We start from the raw sequence: 20,715 nt of genomic DNA, 5'->3' as shown, positions 1-20,715 counted from the left end.
AAGTGTTCAGCACTCTCAACAAGCACATTCCCATGGGAGTTAGCACTTCAGAGGGCTGAGCCCATAAAACCAGACAAGCAAGGACTGATGCCCATTTCCACATGTAATAGGATCGTATTCTAACCTCAAGGTAGTGCAGATGTTTTTGGTTTTGCTTCCTTTCCCCTCTTCTGTTCACATGGCACATTGATGGGATGGGGCATTGCAAAAGAAGCGGGTTTTTATGGTAGCGCAGGAATGTGAGCAATTAGCACACAGGGGAAAAATAAGAGAGCTGCCACAATGTGCACATTCAGAGCTGGATCCAAAGCTCCTTTTATTCACTCATGACAGAAATCAGTGTCTAATTTTTCATGCTTTTTCAAAGGTTGTTAAATCTTTCATGGGTACAAATTTTTGGCAAAAACTGTTTAGTCAGATTCTTGCCAAAACATTTATGGTAGAATTCTGTAATGGAAAACAAAATAGATTTCTAAGCAGGGGTTATTCAAAGCTGATGCAATTTTCTACCTTGCACTTCTGTTATTTCTTGCCAATTTATCTTAAAGATTTTTTGCCCATGAAACACCCTGTTATTGATTGTGGAGGGTTTGTTTCAGCCTGCAGTGCAGGAGTGGCATGGAAGCCTGAGCAGCAGTCAGTCAAAACTAGAACCAGCAGATTTCATTATCTTATTATTCAGAAGAAACTTCATTATGGAAAGTGAAAATGTGGCCATCTTATAGATGAGAAGAATGAAGGGCCGGTGCCCCAGGAAAGGCACATGGGAGTATGTAGTCAGCTGGGCATAGCCTCTCTGCTGCAGTCCCTGCCAGGCTGGGAGAGCTACAGAGTTGTTCTGCTCCATAGGTGCCCTCATCCTGGAAGGGGTCAGAGCTCCTGGCCTCAGTGAGATAACACAGAGATAAATTAAAACGCAGACTACAAATGCTGTTGTAAGGGCTGTCCATCATGTTATCCTCCGTGCAACAAGCGGCAGACCCAGCTTTCAGTATTGGACTATGCCCTGCCCCATTTGCAGAACCATTTTCTTTCAGGTCTCCTTGGCTTGCCTGTTGGTTTGTCAGGTTTCCCTCCCCCTGCCCCCGTGGCTTTAGCAATACATCTGCAAGTCCAGACTCAGCACAGGCACAGACTGAGTTGTGGCATCTGATTAACAAGGTCTCCCTGAGTAGGCAAAACTCACTAATGAAAATTACCTTAATGAAAAATGTTTGTTTCTACTGCCACTGCCATAGAGGCTTGAGACCCCAAGGAGACAGAGGCGCAGCTGCTGTTCATGCATTACAAGAATGTGATCTCGAGGCTGAAAGGATTATGTCTTCGTGGTGGCTTAGACCAGTAAGGGAAGAGGTCTGAGCCCTCTGTACAGCTTCTGTTCCCACTGCCTCTGGTCTGCGGCGAAATTAAATATTTAGGATCTTTCCATCTTGTTTATTTCCGCCTGCTTTTAAATTCTTTTTTATCTGCCTGGGTAAGAGACATCCAGCCGCACCTTTTTTCTCCGCTGTTACAACAACACTAGATGTATAAAAGCGACTATTATCCCTGTAGTAACAAAACAAACATGAAAGAAAGCCAGAGCTCTGACAAATCTGCAGTGAACTTTGGCACAATACTGCAGCACCGACTGTATAACTCCATTTATCTGGAGGTCCCTGGGAACACCCATAATCTGCAAGTAACTCTTAAGAAAATCTATGGAGCTGGCGGAAGACTTTGAGGAAGCTGCTCTTTGCTTCTCCTGCCCTGGAGAGCAGCAGAGAGAGGATACCAGCTGGTTTTGGCAGGACTACACTCCAGTGAGCAGGGTGACATTAAAGCACTCTGCTGTGCAAAGCTTCCTGGCATGTTCTGGGGCTGAGGCTTGCAGACTGCCTTTGTATGGTCTAGTCCCAGGGATATAACCGAGCTTCCAGTAATCATGGTATTAAGTTTTCTCCCTGCTTTTCTAAAGCTGTTGGTATTGTGACAGTGATTTTAGCTGGTCAAGGGTAAAATAAAGCTCACGTAAGTGTGATGCAGCAGAAATAATTTTATTCTTCAGCTGTGACACAGATGCAGCAGCTTTGTGTTTAGAAACAGTTTTTGTGGACAAGGTCATCTAATGTGCCATTCTCACCCAAAGCTGGTTTGATATCTGACAAGTAAAACTGCCAGTGGATAAGGTAGTTTTGTTGGGGTTTTTTTTTCCTCGCAAACATCCATCTTTATAACTGCATAGGATTAGAAATGTCAGTAACTCAGATCTACCTCCTGCCAATTGTGAGCCCGCCTGGAATTTGTTTAACTACCCACCAGCAAGAGAATTATGAAAGCTGGATTTCACGCACGCTGACTGCTGAGTATTTACAGCATTTATCCTTAAACTGTGCTTAAAGGAGCATGTAGCTAATTAAAACCCAAGATTCATCATGGCTTTAAAACTGCATTTTTTTTCCAAGACACTTCTTTCAGTGCATCGGTACATTTTTCATTTTAAAGCTGGTCACAGTAATTCTCACTAACTTGTTTTAAGGAATCACCTTGCTCATAGCAGCAGTAAGGAGTCAAAGGACCAGTACACATAAATAATATTACTGTGCCAGGTAGTCTGGTGACCTTGCTACTGGCCATGATGTTTTATTTCTGGTTTTCATGGGTTTTATTGTAGTGATTTGGAGATCCTGTTCATGAGAGGGAATGTCTCCATACATCTGTGCTCCATGGGGTAAAAGGGACATCTGGGCCAAAGTTCCTTCTTATTCCTTAGGGCATTGTGTGAAACCCTGCTGGGGAGTCTCTGAGCCCATGGGTGTGAGGCCAGGAAAGGAACTCTGTGGCTAGTTCCCCATCTGTTATGCTTCTGATTAAAGTATGAAGTCTCCGGAATCAGTATTTCCCCCTGTTTCATTGTGGCTAGGAAACCCCGCAGGTTTCAGTTCCCAAAACTTTTACACATTCACTGCCTCCCTGCCACAGCAGCAGTCCCCTGTGCCATTCTCATTTCTGCTGTCTCGCTCATGAGAAAGGAAAGAGTGGGTCACCATCACTGGGGCCCCGCTCACTGTGGAGGCAGCCTGTTACTTCCCTCCTCCTGACATCAGTGCTTAGGCAGGTGTGTAATTTCTCCTTTCCTGGCCCCACAGCAGAGTCCTTCTGAGAACAGATTGTATGGGCCCAGCCTAGGCTTCATCTCAAGGTTTCAGCAGCCATTTGTTCTGCTGTGCTTCTTCTTGGGATGCCATCATTTCGAGGCCTGGGGACCTCAGTTAGGTCCCTTCAGCCCTGGATGTATCTCAGGTGCAGGTCTTCATCCTTACATCCATGTGCAGTGATGTCCACCTGGCTGCGGAAACTTCCTGTCTCTTGGCGATGCTTACTAAAGCATCAAAATTCAAGAAGATTTACAGTTTCTACATAGCCTGTGAAAATGCAGGGGAAGAGACATGTAAAATACCTGAAACTGTGTAATTACTTAATTTCCAAGTGGTGATTTTGTTACAGCTTTCAATATGAAATAAGCAAAAATTCTGCACTTCTGAATGACAGATGCTGACTTGGTACTCGGTTATCAGCAGGGCTCTGCTTTTCAGTGCTCCGCTCTGGCTTCTGCCTGCTGCAATCCCTCTGAAGTGAGGAAAATGGAAAAACTTGGCAATAGAAAGGACCACAAATGGCTTGTAAACAAAAGGAAAGATGTGTTCAGCTTAGAGCTCAGGAGTAGCATACAAACCTCATGTAATGTGCGTTTTGAAAAAGGAGTGTTTGTAGGGAAAACAGGTAAAAAAATAAACATAGCATCACTGTATTTGTTCATTATAGAGCAGTGCTAGGAGCTTATGTAGATGACTGTAGCATATAGACCACAGTAAATAGGAATTTTATTTACCCTGTGCTACTTAGTATGTGGAAGCATTTTGAAAGCTTACTATTGAGCTGTAATAATCTCTTTTCAAATATTATTTTGCTGTTGATATTGAGATAACATTTTATGCAGTGTTTCTTTCTGCTTCCTCTTTCTAGTTGCCATTTCTTGCATAGTGGGTTGAGGGTGAGGGAAGAATAAAAGTTTTAATATTTTTTCTTGTTTGTTTAAAGGGTTATTTGTTTATGTGTGGAAATTTTTCAAATGCAGGCCAGCTATATTATATTTGTTTTATTTCTGTGAAATAAGTAAGCACAGACAGTGCATATTTTCAAAGCATTAAATGCAGCGATTGCTGAGAGGTTTGGAAGCATGACTTTATGAGGTAAAACTGCCAAAGGTCTTCTGGAACATAAGTTTATGACCGCCAGCTAGCCTTACACTCTAATGTCATTCATTTATAATTTGATCAATAATTCCTGTAGTCGTATTAAGTCACTAGCATAGCAGTTAGGAAACTGCATGTGCATTTATTTACACTGGTCCTACTAATTGCTGGTACTACAAGAAGTGCTGCTGATTTTATAAGTCGTGCACCAGAGTGAGGCTCCTCAGCAGGTCAGAAGGCATTACTGTGCCAGGAAAAGTGTCACGTAAGATACCTTTCTCTGTTTTGTAAACACTGACAAGTCTTTTATGCATGTGTTTAAGATGCAAGCTATAGGCAGGGCTGTCTTTTTACATCCCAAATTTCCTCAACCTTATTTTGGTGTTAGGCCATGTTTCTGTTTGTGCTGAGCACCCAGTGGCTGTGAAAATCTAATGGATGTCTGATTAGAGATTATATTGTCAGGAATTTGTGCCTCCATCTCATAGGAGTCACACTGACTGCAAGACAATTTGTTGCCCAGGCAGTGTCATGTCATGAATTAGTTAAAAAGGGCAATGTGCTAGAAGCTTATTACAGGTTTTAAGAACATATTCCGTACAGTAAATGCACAGGTATTGGCATGCTAAATGAGCAAGGCTTTCATACTATTTGTGTGACATAAAGCAAACTGTTACATAAAGTTGGAACTAATGTGCTTGTTGCTTGGATTGCTGTGGAAGTATGTGTGGGTTCGACAGAATATAGGCTGTATTGCTAATCTTATAACACGTTCTTTAGGGTGAGGAAGCAAAAAACATTCCTGGTGAATCTGTAACAGAGGAACAGTTTACCGACGAAGAAGGCAACGTCATCACAAGAAAAGTAATCATGAATTACATCACTGCTTTGCATTCAAGTAACCTCTTTTAACATAACGTACTTTCTCCCTTTAGAATCTAGGGGGAAAGAAATCAATACTTTTCATGTATTGCTTCCTACAGATCACCCGGAAGGTATTAAGACGCATTGTTATCCCCCATGAGAGGAGAGTTGGTGAAATGGTAATGGAACGGGGACTATCAGGAAATAACAGTAGATGGAGAGGGTTGTGTTGACTGCTAGAAAGTGCTGCTAAAGGGCTGGGAGTTTGCATTTAACAAGAAGCCTTGGCAAAGTGCAGTGTTTGCAGTTATTGACAAGTTGTGTGTTTGGGTAATGGGGCAGGGGGGTCTCTGTCAGTGCTGTGTGTGGGCAGGGGCTGTGTCAAGGGGGCCCGGCTGAATTTTTTCAGAAGCATTAAGGTCTGTTTCTGTATAACAGGCAGCAGGCTTAAACCATTGTTTTGGGGCCTGGTTTGTGCCATCAAGATGAGCCATGCCTCTGGGTTTGTTTAAGCCCTTGCAGAACGTGTGCCTGACACCTGTAGGGTTAGCATGTTGCTTTTTTACCAGCCCAAAGGAATGAGCTGCAGTTTGGTCTCCACCAGGTTCTCGCTTACCTACAAAATACCTGTGTGCGAGTGACTGAGGGTTTTCAGGGTATCCAAGCAATAGCATGCTCTACAGGCAAGCACCAAGACAAGATTTCATCCCTGGCGAATAAAATCAGAATTCTTTCTCCAGGGCCAGACTATGCCTGGCCTTTAGCACCCCTAACAATAAAGGAGAGTAGTGGGAAGGGCAGCCTGTTCGTCCCAGCCCCTCTTGTGGGGGTCTCTGAGGGTATGAGCAGGTGCAGATAGGGCAGGCTGTGCCTTAGGCTGTCCGCTGTCCCAAGGAGGCATCAGAGGAACGGGCAGCATCTCTGGAAACACATGGCTTCAGGGAAGCTCATGCCTTGTTCCTCAGGACATGGCCCTGGGAAGTCCTTGCTCCCTTTAAGTTGTCATTGGTGTTAATGGAGTTTTTATCTGAGCGAAGAGAGATTCAGAAACAAAGAAAGGTAACAAGTACCCTTTATCCGTTGGTAACTAAAAAAAAAATAAGAGAAAAAAAAAATAAGAGGGGGGAGGGATGATGACACAGAAATAAGAGAGTTGAAACAAACATATTCCCATCCCCCCTTTATAGGCCTTTATCAGGGAAAAAATAAATCCTGCCCAGCAAAGGGGAAACATTTTCAATTTGCTGCACCAGATTAGATTAGTTGGAAGCTACAAATAGTTACAGATACATCAATGCAGATCACCCAAGGGGTAAATTCTGCCGATAACCACACATAAACAGATGCCTTTCTCTGATGTGAATGAGGCTTGTGATTACTGGAGTATTTATTTTTAGATGATTTTTGAGCTGCTTTTAATGAGCAAAGATGAACTTTATTTTGGGGTTTGCTGTTTTAAAGACATTGAAACCTGCACTGCTTGTCACTGCTGTTGGTTTTACTTCCGTGTTGCTGCAGTGGTGGGTTTTGCTGGCTTTCCTCCTCATCCCTTTATTCCTTTACTAACTCAGTTTAAAGCACAGACGTTGTGAAACATCATAAGAGCAGCCATAGCCTATGCTGTTGGAAATGTCCGCTGATCCCAGCTGACCCAGGAGGCTAGTTGGGAAAGGTGATTTTCCTTGACAGTGGCACTGAATCTTGCTGCAGTTGATGGCAGGGGCTCTGCTGAGGACTGCCAGTTGGACAGTCTGGCCCAGGGTCATACTGAAATTGTAGACCTGTGTTTGCTATTTGAAGATGATATTTCAGGCCTGTGCTTTTGCAGCTCAGCAGAGTGGATAAGTAGATTGTGTGTATCTTTGAAATGAAGTGTTGATGTGATTTAACTGCTTTTTGCTTATCCTGTTACAGCAAAATGCGGAGCTTGCTTCGGAAGCAGGTTTATAATTACGAGCACTCTCTGCAAACTATGTTAATGTTTATACTTTTCCTTTAAAACAGGGAGAAGCTTATAAGGTTAAGACAAAGAAAGAAGTCAGACATGTGGAGAAGAAAAGTTACTCATGAAAGCTGAAAGCCAACCACTGAATGGTCAGTGTGATAATTTTCTTCTGCTGCTAAAGCCTTCTGCCAGCACAGTGCTGCACAGCATGGGGGCTATTACCTGGGCCACACAATGGCTTGCCTCTCCTACCTTGACACTGCTTTTGAGCTGCAATGCTGAATAGATGGCCCTTGGCCTTGTAAGCAGAAAATTGCCTTGAGTTTATGAATAGAAACTGGCTTTATCTTCTTAGAACTTAAAGCAAAGCAATACTGAGGCGTGTGTAAGTTTTTTGGGAGTTCTACAAAGTCTGGTGCTTGGAATGCACAGCACTCTCTACTCCTGAAAGTCAGCTTCAACACAAATAGTAAAGGAGCTGCACACAAGTAAATCTACTGGGAGTGAAAAACTTCTTTCACTGTTGGGCATGTGATCTCAGAGCAGTTATGCAAGTCAAAGTCCTTCTAAGAGCCAGTGAAGTGTCTCTGTATTTGCAAACAAATAATCCTTACCAACTGTTTGTTGTGAATTTTATTGATCCAGCCTTAATGACTGTAACAAAACAGCAGCTGACAGTATAAGGGTTTCCCAGACTAAACCCAAATGCACAGACTAAGACACCCTACCAGGGGCTCTGTAACGGCACTGTGGAGCCAGAGGCTGCTTTGTCATGATCACATAGCTATAGTCACACAGCAAATGTGCCTGTAAATAAAGGAGGAGCCAGTCTGTGTATATCACTGCTGGTCAGTCAGTTCTGTCTTCAAGTGTGCATTTTTAGGAGCTTCATGTCTTTTTTCTACTCAGAACTTTTCTTAACTTTGGTGGGTTTTAGGAATTGGGAAGAGGAAGAGTTTATGAAGTGCAAGTCTATGTGTTATCCTTTCCCTATACATCTGGAACAAGATTGACTGTAGGACTTAATAGGATAAACAGGACCTGGAAAAGATATCAGATAGTGATGTGGAGATAAAGGACAGAAGCAGAGACTCTCCTGTGTCCTTTGTCCCTTCCAACTGCTGCAATGTGAGGTAGCCCCTAAAGACACCTGGTTGTACAGGCTTTCTGCACGAGTAGTGCCATTTAAGAGCAGCAGCACACAGTGTGTGGGATCTAGCTGATGGCATTATGGGATCAAGCCCTAAGGAGCGAGCTCTGTGAGGTGTCTGGCATGCTTTCAGCATCTGGTAAGCACCTACTGCGTCCACCTAGCATGACCACTGAATTCCTGCTTTAATTGAGAGCCCTCCCATGTGGACTAATAGAATAATACTGCTTCATGTGACTTGCTGCTCTGAAAAGGGAGGTGATTCTTTTGACACACCTTTCTCCTTCATAGAGCTCAACAGAAGAAAGCAAGCCAAAGGGAAAGCACTGCTTGTATGAAATTGTCACCCAAGTCAGCTCCAGTGCTTCTTTGCTGCCAGTCTGCAGGGGGGGACCAGTGGAAATTTGTGAATCGAAAGGCACTGAAGGCAAGATGGGGCACTGAACCCCATAAGCATTGCAGATAAAGAGCCTGCTGGCATAAAAACATCATGCAACACACATTGAGAATAAGGGAGAAGCATTTAACACCATATGGCATTAGTAAGGCAGTCCTTGCCTAATATGTGAAACATATTCTGGCCTTCAGAAAGCCACAGTCTGAGTTCCTCAGAAACACATTTGCACCTGTGACCACTGATGCATTTCTCCTCTGATTTCCAGTAGGCAACTTTTCTGTGCTAGAGCCCCTGAGGAACTTGGATAGTCTTCCTTACATAATAAACCTTTGATGAGGGGGAAACTTTATCCTTTAAGATGAATCTCAGTGGTCCAAACTTTGATATGATAAGCATGACCAAATGTGTTGTGAGTCCAGTCGAGAGTCTATTGAAAACATTTTATTTTACTACAGAAGTGGATGTATTTTTATAGAAGAGATTGTCATAGAAAACCAATTTGTTTCTTGATCACAAAAGAGAAAAAAAAATCCTGTTTGGGAGGCAGAGGTGTTGCTTTTCTCTTGAATGTTTGAAAATACCACAATATTAGCTAGATTTTGCTCTAAAACATCTTTGTCACCATTGCAAATAAACCCATTGTACAATATAGGTTGAAAGAAAAAGCCAAGCACTTTTGCATGCAATTCTGCAAGACAGCACAGTGCGAGCTGGCGTGACTACTGTGATGTGAACAGACAGCTTTTAGCAACAGGATAGATTTATGGCGGCCATAGATGTGGACAAGGACAGATTGTTTTAGCATAGGACAGTGTGAGCACTCCTGGGAAGTGTGCATGGACCTGTGACCTGATTAGTAAACAGGCATGTCCATGCCAGCTTGAACCCTGCAGGTGCTGCGCAAGACACATCCAAACAGTGCCCAGGTGCTAGGGAGCCTGCAAGTCTTCCAGCTCTCTTTGCTGTTGTGTTTCTATTTCTGCTTCCTGCATCTTTGCTGCAAGACATCACTGTTGTACAACAGATGTGACTAATTTGCTTTCCTTACATGTGTTGCATGCACGACTGTTCTTGGGTAGGTGAGAGAGCAGGAGCTGGACTCCCTGTCTTCTTGGTGCCACTCACACAAGCCAGACAGGAGATGGATGGGGCTGCTCCTCTTCCTCGTTTTGTCCGTTGCCAAGCCTCCTAAAGGCTGGACTCCACATTCCTAGCTCTCCTAGTCACGTTTCCCGAGCAACTGGCAGAGGTGGACGTGCAAGGAGTGCAGGTTTTCTCACCACTGCGGGGATGGTTGTGCACAATAAACAAAAATGTGCTGTGAAAGCAGCAGTGTTCTCATTCTGGAAAGCATGATATTTTTTCCACTATAGACAGAACCTATTCCTTGTCATCACTGGATCTAATGAGCTAGTACTTTGTCTGGGGTGATGAAATGCAGAGTGTTGCAAACATATTTGTAAATCAGTTCACGAGCAATGTGGACATCTGCAGCTGTGTTTTCTCTTCATGCCAGGAGCTCCACTAATGTCCCTACTTACCTAGAAATTGTGTGATTTATCCTATTGCAGAGTTCCACAATGCCAATTAGAACTTTTCTGTTTAGTCAGGGAAAGGCGTGAAATGGATTCTAATGATGTATTCTGAAATGATATGTGCCATCTTTTTTTTCCACAGGACTGTGTGCTTTTACTGCCAGTATTCTAGAGGGACACTCATGGAAGAGAAATCAACAGGAATTAAACATTCACCTATAAAAGTGTGCGTGTGTTTGCTGCTTCCACACATTAACCGCATGGGTTTTATGCAAAAACAAACAAAAAAAAACACAAAAAAAAGAAAAAAAAGAAACAAAAAATTAAGTTAGCATGAGCCAATTTACAGAGCATGGAAATTCACGTTCATTCACAGAATTGGAGGGTACGCAGTTACCGATGCAGTGTATATACAAGATGCCATGCTGTTAACAGCTTCTTTCAAGCAGTTTGATGTCATCTCAAAAGAAATAAATTCCTGTGGCCCGAGGGGATGTATGAAGACGAAATGGTTAAACCATGGAAAGACACTAAAATTACTAAAATCCAGAACAGCTCGCCTTATTTTTCTTGGACCCAAACTGTCAGGGTATAAAACACTATTTGTTTCTTTTTTAAACATCAATAGTTTTGCTGTAAATAAATGACACTGTATAAATTCTAACAAAATAGAATAAATGTTGATAAGGCACTGCCTTTTCGATCACAAACAGAATATTGCAAATGCATTGAGCAGGCTAGGTGTCTCAAATGGCTGCACCTACAGGGATATTCTGGGTGTATCTTCACAGATTCTTGTATATTAGCAATTATAATGTTTGTATATGCAAAAACGCTAGCTTGATTTTAAAAAAATCTTTAAAATCTGCTGCAAATTTAAATGATTCCCAAAATGAGGAATTCTGTAGTTCTGTGAAAATTTTTCTTCAGAGTACTAATATTTTGATGCATGTGTTTCACCTTATTTTGATTAAATCTTTTCCAGTTTTGCAAACACTATATCGCAACATGAAAAATAAGATTTTATCTGTAAACACAAAGCCCTTCATCTAATATTTGTTGCTGTTGCCAATTTTTCAATGAAATGACCTAAACCCCATAACATATACAGTAGTTGCATTATGGGGAGGGGGGTGCTATCTGTTCTCGCTTTATAACGGGGGTAATGCTTGCAGCTTTAGAAGTGGGTTGGTGCTCTAAGGAGCAAAAGTTTGGGATATTTTTAAATGAACTGAAGAGAAATTATTAGCTAATAGACTGGCAGCACGCTGTAAAATTATTACTGTATTGTGTACTGGCTATAAGATGTAGAATCTTTCAGTAAGCCAATCATCTGTAATCATCCTAGCAGTGTAATATTAGGTTGTTAAGGCTGCTGTGTTTTAAAGGGCATTTTTATTTGGGTTTTGGTGAAATACTTTAATTTGTTGATTATATTCATATGGAAACAGCATTCATTGATAATAGCTCTAATTACATATGTATGAAAACAACAAACACTGGATGATCTAGTTGATTATTTAAGCATAAAATAAATTGTGTTAAAACTCTTGGATAATGTGTTTTTGTCAGTGTTCTTGTACCCTGAGGCCATGTGGCTTCACAAGGCCAGCTGTTAACCACCCCTGGGTTTTTTGCTCCTTTTCCTCTTTGTTTCTTCTGTCTGACCCACTTCCTTGTCTTACCAGTGTGACCAGCTATCACTTGGCAGGCTGTCCCCAGGTGGGGGAACAGGAGGAAAACACAGCAGTCAGCACATCCTCAGCAAAGCTAAGGAAAACCCACCTCCTGAGATGCAAGAGATACCACAGGTGTGGGGTAGGGACCTGTGCAACAGGGGTACGTGCAGCCTTCTTCTTTAACATGTGGTAACTCTGGACCTCCTCTAAATTTCTTTTGCCCCATCAAACCCAGGAAAAACACTACCGAAAGCCATTTTCTCCCCAGTGTGTATTAGTCAGACCAGTAACCAACCCACTGCAGATGATGTAAATAAACTCTCTATCTCCTGTATATGGCATGCACTTCTTGCGTATCATAGGTGATGGACCACGATATGATAAACATGTCTGAAACTGAATGTTGTAGGCAGCATCCGTACATACACTGCTGTGGGTTGCAGGCTTCTGCTTGGGTGCAGTAAAGACATTTTATTACTCAGGGTTCAGTTCTATGTGGCTTTCAAGACAACATGGTGATGATGTATTTTATGGCAGCTTGGTACCTGAGGAAGCACCACTGCTACAGAGCCAGCTCAGTCTGCTGACCCACACAGGAAGCGGTCCTCACCTGAGATCAGTTAGCAAAGCTCTCCTTGACTGTACTGAAAAGCACTTGGCTTCAGGAGAGTAGAACAGGTTTGTTTGTCAGCATTTCTAAGTTCTTAGGGCTGCCAGCTTTTGAAGCACTGATAGCACATGAAGTGTTTTTCATCATTTTAGCAGCCAGTCTGTGTTGCAATTTATGTTTTACCTAGGTCAGGATACAGCTGGTATAATGCTGACGGTCAGGTCCTCATGCCAGAGTCTGGAGGGCAAATGCCACTTACGCCACTGGAGAACAAACACATCTTATTGCAGGTCACAGTCCAACAGCAACGATCACCCTCCTGGAAACCTCGCCGACAGGATGCCTCTCTCCCACTTGCAAGTACCCAGATCAGCTGAATGAAAAAAAATGTTTCCAGTAAATGGTGTGCAGATGTATGTATTCAATGTTATATCATGATTTTACAGTTGGAAGCAAAGGCTGTGGTGACTACCAGCAGGAAGGCAGGAGGAGCACTGTAGAAGAGCTTCACTTAATAACAGCATCCAAAGGCAGCATTCCATTTGACTTACTCTCTCCTCTGCCTGATGCTGGTGAGGAAGAAAGCTGTGACTGTAAATTGAAAGGTAGTTCTGGCTGGCAGAAGCTCTCTTTATGCAGGCAGAAAAGTGGGGTTTCCTGTGCAGGTAGCAGAGCTGTGCAGGGAAACCTAGACAGGTCTCCTGCTACTGGTAGTCGTTTAAGTGGCACCTTCAAGCCCAGAGAGTTGGTCTTGACCATGGCAGCGCACATGAGTAGCTACTGGCTCACCTTGAGGCTTCGAGGGATGATTTTGCAGCAAGGCCCAGGCAGGGGTAATGCTCAGTGCCCGAGCAGGCTGCGGCAACAGCAAGCGCACCTCTCAGGCCGTCCAGGCAGGGTGGTCCCCACTGCTGGCAGGACCCAGTCCTCCAACTCAATCAGTCATGTCACAGCTTGCTGCCTTCTGTGAAGCTTTGATACAACAGAGATGACAAAGGTTGTAACAGGAACTCTGTAGCTTAATTTGCAGAGTTTAAAATTTCACATTAAATGTTGCAGAAACAGGATTTTCTGGATGTTGCTTCGTTTTGCGCTGAAGGTATTGATTCCAACAGTAGCTCAAGATATTTGGGGAAAAAAGAAGGCTGAAGCATAAATGTTCATTTGAAAAGAAAACAGAAATCTTGCCAGTACCAGCAAACAGTGCATACAGCCCTGGAGTGAGTGAGGGCTTCCACCTCTAAAGTGCGCTTTTGCCTTTTTTTTCATATTTTCTCCAGTGAGAACATTGCCCTTAGAAACAAAACTGTAAGTCATGGGACTTTTATTGCATGTATCAAAATAAGCTCAATGGCTAAATACAGTGTTCTTTCCATGCTCTGATACGTGGTTTAGCACTCCCTAATGATAATGCTGGAGAGTATCCTACCATACTTTTTCCATTTGTGAAAGAGTATCAATTACATTTTATTTGTGGCCAGTAATAGTTTTAATGTCAGAAATTCTAAGAGCTCCTATAGTGCAGATCTGACATTAGTGGGATAAATGACAGTCACTTGCAGGGTTGCAGCACCGTGGTAATTAATGCTAATTTGCTGGGTTTTTTTTTTTTAACACAGGCTTTGTCCATAGTACACACTGTGCAGGAAATCGGGACATGTTCTACCAGGGGCTTCTGTAGCCTGGCATATGGGGCATGTGCCCCCAAAAACCCTTTCCATGCCCTCTACGGAAGGAGTTTGCAACTGGGGTTTCGTTGGGCTGATCAAGTCAATAAAATCAGATGAAACTCACTGAAGTCCATTGGTGGCAATTTTTATCATGTAACCTGTACAGTAACAGCAAACTCCATGTGAGCAGCTTGTCCTGGAGGAAAGCAGGTGCTGCTGCCCTGGCCTGAGCTGCAGAAACCTGTGTGGTTCCATGTAGTCCGAGGGCTCTGCAGGAGCTGTGATTCTGGGCAGCTGCTTCAGGGCAGCTCCTCTGTCCACCAACCCTCTCCTTGGGAAGGGGGTGCAAGTTGGAGGGCTGGGGTTTGCCTGGCTGAGGTGGGTACAGGGATGCTGGGCAGGGTATCAGCAAGGGGCTTGGGTTTTTTCCTAGTTACATGCAGGAAAAGGAAAGGCTACCACTGACCCACTGCATCTGTGGCCCTGGGGTTATGTGCTGGGATTGCCAAGGGCAGCAGGAGAGAGTGGATGCAAACAGGACCTCCGTTCTCAGGGCAGATCCCACCAAACTGGAGCTGGAGGAGGAAGAGCTCCCAGTTCAGTTCCCTACTAACCCCAGACTGAGCAAGGGATAGAAAATATGGCGGTAGTAAGGAGAAAAATATTCTTGCATCATTGAAAGCACAGCAGTTTTCCCATGGACCCGAGGGTAGGGAGAGGGAAGAAGGGAAAGTTAGATCCACCCTGTTATAAAGCGCTTGACATGGAAAATAGTCTGTCACTGGGAGAGAAAAAGGTTAGTGAAGGACAGAAAGACAGCTACTCAAAGACAAACTACGTATATGCCACATTTTTCATAACTGCTGATGCTAAAAGCAATATGCTAATTGTGCATGGCTTTATTTATTTGACCCTAAGTCCTGGAGGAAGGCAAAGATTTATAATAAAAAATTTACTGGTACTTTTCCCATCACGCTAATGTTCGATTATTGAGAGCCATTTGCACCATAAAATAAGCAACGCACAGTGATCCCCCGTTCACCAACTCCCTTGGAAGGCTTCCAGAGGCTGGGTAACATTATGGCACGGCCAGACCAGCAGGGCCAACCTAGTACAGACTCTGAAAAAAATTCCCTGGGAGAACAAGGATGCAAACTAAAGCCCCAGAGCTGAAGCTGTGTTAGGTGCTGGGTGTCTACCATGCAGCACCTTTTCATAGTCAGATACTCCACTCTGCACATAGGCTTCTTTTCAAATACAGTTTCCTGATTAAAGAGCTGTTGGTCAGAAAAGCAAATCACATAGCATTATTTTCATCTGAATCGCTTGTTAGAAAACATGCTATCCTGCAGCAACTGACACTTTAATCCACAATAGTAGCAAATTGAGTTTTTTTTCTGCCCATACAAGTATTTTTCAAATCGTGGTTTCTCCTTCAACAACCCTTCCACAACGGTAAAATCTATACATAATGCACTCCATTTTCCCTTTAAATATTCCGTTGCATTGGGGTCATGATTTTATTTTTATTTTTTAACACTGCCTCAGTTTCTTTTCCTGTAATGTTTTTCATTAATTGCATTTTAATGTGACTTTGTCTTTCTTCTATTTCCCTCCCCATTTCAGCTGGGTACTCTGAGAGCTATACAGAATTTTTCCTGGGGTTAATTAGCTTCAGTTTGTCTTTTTCTCTTCAGACCATAACTACTGAATATTTTAATAAAATTGTATTGTTATAGAAGGTCTTCCAGCTGATTAATGGACCTCTGGAATTACATTAAAGATTACATTAAATCTCTGAACGCTCCTCTTCTAACCCCTCGTGCCTAGCAGTGCATTTTACACAAGTATTTCTACTGTTGATTTGAGTTTATGAAACACTGTTTCTAATTGCTCATTACCTCCTGTAATGATAGTTTCTGTGAATAAAACCCTGCCTTTTTATTGCTGCATCTTGATATGATTATCTGGTGCTCTGCTATTATTATAGTGCTGGTGACATTTTGGGATTCTTTATTTGGACCAACTTGCTCCCTTATAGTTTTACATTTATTTTTTATATAATAAAAGAATGCTGGGGCAAGGAGAATGGTGACCTCGTCCTGCACATGCTGCTGTGGGGGACAGGGTTCCAGCAGTGGAGCCCTGAAGCTGCCATGTGGGGCAGCCTCTGCTGCATGCCCTAAGCCTTTAAAAGGGGATTTTGCTAATTGTACTCATACTACAGTTACACTTCTTAATTGGTTTGGTTAAAATCTGACAGATGTGCAAAGAATGTGATTATTTTGGGGGTGCTAATTAGGATAAAATTTTCTCTCCTATTTATTAATGTGGAGTAGTTGGCTGTAATTGTAATTAAGTATATGGGCACTGTTTTTAAAACGACTGAAATGCTGTTATGACAAGAAGTATGCTGTCTCAGATCTAAACATCAAGGGCCCTTGATTTTTCCTCCCACTCCTCCACTGACTCAGTGTTTGTCACTGGCAAGTACCTCAGCTCTCTACCTCCCTTCCTTGCCTTCCAGGGCTATTGTGTGAATTAATTAGATAATGTTTCAGCATTGCTTTGAACTGGAAAGTGCTACAGAAGTGCCAAGTTAAAATTCATTGTTATGAAAGCTGGCGTGCTGGCTGGGAGTGGGATCTCTGATGCAAACCCAGCAGAGAGGGGCAGTGAAGCTGCCAGGGGAAAGCTCCCCTCTCACCTTAAGATCCTTTCTCTCCGTCCCCACCATCTGTAGCACCTTCTGCCTGCTCTGGAAACGTTCTGCTGAAGGCAGCTCCAGCAGCTGACTGGTGTGATCCTGGGGCTGCAGCCCCCTGCTGAGCCGACCTGCCCAGGCTGCTGGATTGAGGATGTTGCCTGCGCCTCTCAGTCCATTTTCAGGCTAGTTCAAAGGAGCAGTGGCCATGTCCTCTGGAAAATTATAGTGCTCTCAGCAAAGCACTTAAGATTAACATTGATAGGTCTGAAAAGTGGCTTAAGGTTAAGCATGCCATGCAGTTTGCTGGGTAAGATTAGCCTGGAGCAGATGCATGTTTTGCTGATGCAGGTTTTAAAAATATTTAGGCCTTGGTTCAACAAGACACTCAAACGTGAGCAGTTCCACTGAAGGCAATGGAAATAACATGCTGATCAAAGCCAGGCAGCTGGATGGAGAAAGAACATTAAGTTACAAACCTGTTTGTTCAGAAATCAGTTTGCTTTGAAGAGCACGTGTGCATGCGGACAGGGGCAACAGAGCAAACCAGCTTGCCTGCCATCACCAGTGCTGTGGAGTGTGTACATAGAATAATGCTTCCTTTTGACCTGGCTGTGTTCTCACAGCTTTCCGAATACCAGCAGACCTATTTAAAAACAATGCTATTGAATTGTAATGACCTGTCCAAAACAGTGCTCATTATTTGTCGAATACTCTTTTAATCTCTCTGGCTTTTTATTGCAAAGCCCACACTGGCAGAGAGGCTCAGCCCAGGCACTGTTGTGGGGCAGAGGAGTCAGTGGCTGCTCTGAACAGCAGGACTTGTCTTACAAGACCTCATGGACATCATCTAGCTGGTCTGTGGAGACCTGTGCATCTACAGCAGCATCTCTTGATGCCAATGCTCTTATGTTTTGAGAGGAATTCCAGCCTGGTGAAACACAGGGATGGGAAATCCAGCTGGTCGGGGGGTGTGTGTGTGGGGGGGGAGTTACAGATGCCCAGGGCGGTGCTGAGGATGGCTGATGCATTATTACATTTTGATGGTTTCAGCAGGATCAGTCAGGAGGTAACAGGATGCAGGAGTACAACTCAGCTTCCACAGGGCCGGAAAGCTGCTGCAGGACCTTTTCTAGCCCTAAAAGCTCAGAGATGATACACCCTGACAGAGCTGAACGGGGACCCCCATTTCCACTCCCCACCCCCCATTTTGAGCTCTGTTTGCATGCATAACATGCTGGGGTCAGACACATGGACAGATATCACAGAGTAGTACCCATTGCTGAAAACTAGGAACGAACAGCCCTCTTACTGCTTTTCTTGTGATTAAGAGACCAAAAATAAAATGACCTGCACTTATATTCCCAGGCAGGCAAAAAGAATAATTACTTTACAGAGATGGAATTCCTTCATATATTATAGCCATTAAAAAGAGTAAAATTTGAAATTTACTGTGGCATGGAACAAAAAGGTAGTGCAGTTAGAGATAATGAAATCCTTACTTGCCATTAACAGAAAAATTACTGTTGTTAAAAGACCCTTCATAAATAATTGAGAAACCAATTATACAGACTTGGTGACTAATTTATCCAGGAGCAATACGGACCACATTATGCCTTATGATGAACAGTGCATACGCTCTATCTCGCTATAGCTCGTGCCTTTATTCAGCTGCTTCACAAAGTAATAATAATTCAAAAAAGGAACTAATGCACATACTAATCCAAAAATACTTTCTCTGCAATGAGAGATGGGCGTTAATGTATCTTAATTTAAAGCGGTTTTACAGACGTACAGAGGCCTGAATCGACACGCCATTTTGTCACTCACGCTCTGAGGGGTGTGGGGCTGGGGCCCGGGGATGGGACCACCGCCAGGCTCGCCGTGCCTCGGCGTGCTGGGGTGACCCTGGCCCCATCTGCCTGCAGTGCCCCAAAACGGGAGGCTACCGGCTCCTCCGAAAGCGAAGGCGTCCCTGGAGCAGAAAGGTACGGCTCCCAGCCATGAGGCTGCCCTGCGGCCTCTCCCGCACTAGGCAGCGCCGCCTGCTTCAATGCTTTGATTTTATAGGTATATTATTTTAAAAATGAGAGGTTTTCAGTTGTTTGAACAGTGTGTAAATGAGCCCCCGAGGCCGCAGCACAGCGCTGCCGGGTGCGCCCAACGTTTTGCCACCCGGCTCAAAGATGTGAGTGAGGCGCGGGTTTCCCGACACGCTGAGGTAAAACAATCGGGGTCTGAGCGCAGGCTGTTTGCCACGGGTAATTTAACACCTAAGCGAAGCCTGCCGCGCCGAAGCGGTGCCATCGGGGCCGGCCGAGCGGCCGCTGCAGCGGCGTAAAGCCATTTTTACGCGCTGCTACGAAACGCGCCGCGCTCCCCGGTTGGCGGTGGTGCCGGCCCGAGCCGGCAGGCGGCGCTGTGGGCAGGCGGCGGGGGCCGGCGGCCCCTCTTGGCGCGCGGGCAGGCCGCGGCGCCGGCGCGCGGCGGGCACCGCCCCCTGCTCGCCTGGCGGCGCGGCGGCGGCGGCGGGCGGGAGCGGCGGCGATGGCGGACAGCGCCAGCGAGAGCGACACGGACGGCGCCGGCGGCAGCAGCGGCGGCGGCCCGGCGGGGCCGCTGACGGCGGGCGGGCCGGCGGCGGGGCCCGGCTCGGGGGTGGCGGGCAGCGGCTCGGGGGGCAAGGCGGGCGGGATCGTGATCTCGCCGTTCCGGCTGGAAGAGCTGACGAACCGCCTGGCCTCGCTGCAGCAGGAGAACAAGGTGCTGAAGATCGAGCTGGAGACCTACAAGCTCAAGTGCAAGGCGCTGCAGGAGGAGAACCGCGACCTGCGCAAGGCCAGCGTCACCATCGTGAGTGCGGGCGGCGCCGCGCCGGGCCCAGCGGCGGGCCGGAGGGCGGGCGGGCGGGCGTGTGGGGGTGCCCCGCCGCGGGGGTGTCCGCGCAGGGCGGGCCCGGCTGCCGCCGGCCTCCCCTCAGCCCTGGCCCGGCCGCGGCCTTCCCACCCCGTCGCTCCTACCTTCCCCGCACCCAAGTTCCCCCGCGGCGGCGGTTGAGGCGAGTTTGCCTCAGGAGAGCCCGGCTGTCACCGCGGCCCGTCCGGGGGCTGGGGGGCAGGTGGGGTCACCCCGCGCCCTTCGCGCCGTTCCTGGGTCCTCCTCGCGGTCCGGGGTCCCTGCGGGACCCGGAGGGCAGCCGGCGAGGCAGCGAGGTGGTTCCCTCACCGCCCCAGAGCTTCGTGGCCGGCCCGGCTTTCCGCCTGGAGGTGGCCCCTGCGCCCGTCCATCCGAACGGCTAGGGCTCGGGAAGGGGCGGCTCTGTGAGGTTTTGAGGTGAGGAGCAGTAGGGTCGTGCAGGGGAAGGGCGATGCTGGATGTGCCCTAAAGTTTCTCAAAGTAGAGATATTCTGTAAGTATAAGTAATCTTCAGAGATTACGGATTATTTTGTCACCCGTCAACTCTTCAGCCGCTGTGCAGAAGCAGCAAGTTTGCAGGTTAGAGTCTTAGTCATGTCCAAGGAGTGTTTATTTGCAATGCTTTGTTAGCTGTGGTATTTCAAGAGGTTATTTAAAAACTCATTTAAAATAAACCCCTTATGCAATGCAAGTAACACACACCACTCTGTCCCAGGAAGGGCTCAGCTACTGCTTTATGAGCACTGGGAGGTTAATTTGATATTTAACATCATTTTATATGATGCTGTTAGGCATCAATTCTCAGTAAAGTACATACGAAAATGCAGTGAATATGACTTTTTTTCTTCTCCGTGAGTTGGGAGTTAGGAGTTTAGACAAAGGGTTATTTTGCTGATTTGGTGGTTAGAGTTATCATTCAGATAGTGTAATGGTCATAGCTAGTATGCAGGCAAAGTAGGTAACATGTTAAAGTCCGATTAAAGGTAATGCTGATAGTTGCATACACTGCC

The 20,715-nt window shown here is 45.2% G+C and overlaps 2 protein-coding genes across 4 annotated transcripts in view; both read left to right on the top strand.

Moving 5' to 3' along the window:
* Positions 1-11,684, top strand: part of ANK3 (ankyrin 3) — a 384,128-nt gene extending 372,444 nt beyond the window's left edge. For 2 of the 3 annotated variants that reach the window (XM_065670855.1, XM_065670853.1), the window contains 4 exons: positions 5,016-5,099; positions 5,219-5,278; positions 7,104-7,193; positions 10,269-11,684. In XM_065670855.1, coding sequence (XP_065526927.1) covers positions 5,016-5,099; positions 5,219-5,278; positions 7,104-7,169 — 210 coding nt within the window. In that variant the 3' untranslated portion in view covers positions 7,170-7,193; positions 10,269-11,684. The remainder of the gene's footprint in view (positions 1-5,015; positions 5,100-5,218; positions 5,279-7,103; positions 7,194-10,268) is intronic. The other variant, XM_065670854.1, reaches the window with a different exon arrangement.
* A 7,637-nt stretch (positions 11,685-19,321) lies between these two features.
* CCDC6 (coiled-coil domain containing 6) overlaps positions 19,322-20,715 on the top strand; it is a 51,134-nt gene continuing 49,740 nt past the window's right edge. Inside the window, exon 1 of the mRNA XM_065670852.1 lies at positions 19,322-19,642. Coding sequence (XP_065526924.1) covers positions 19,337-19,642 — 306 coding nt within the window. The 5' untranslated portion in view covers positions 19,322-19,336. The remainder of the gene's footprint in view (positions 19,643-20,715) is intronic.

This window comes from Lathamus discolor, chromosome 3 (genome assembly GCF_037157495.1).
Source record: "Lathamus discolor isolate bLatDis1 chromosome 3, bLatDis1.hap1, whole genome shotgun sequence".
Taxonomy (NCBI): Eukaryota; Metazoa; Chordata; class Aves; order Psittaciformes; family Psittacidae; genus Lathamus; species Lathamus discolor.
This window is presented reverse-complemented; position numbering and strand designations above follow the sequence as displayed.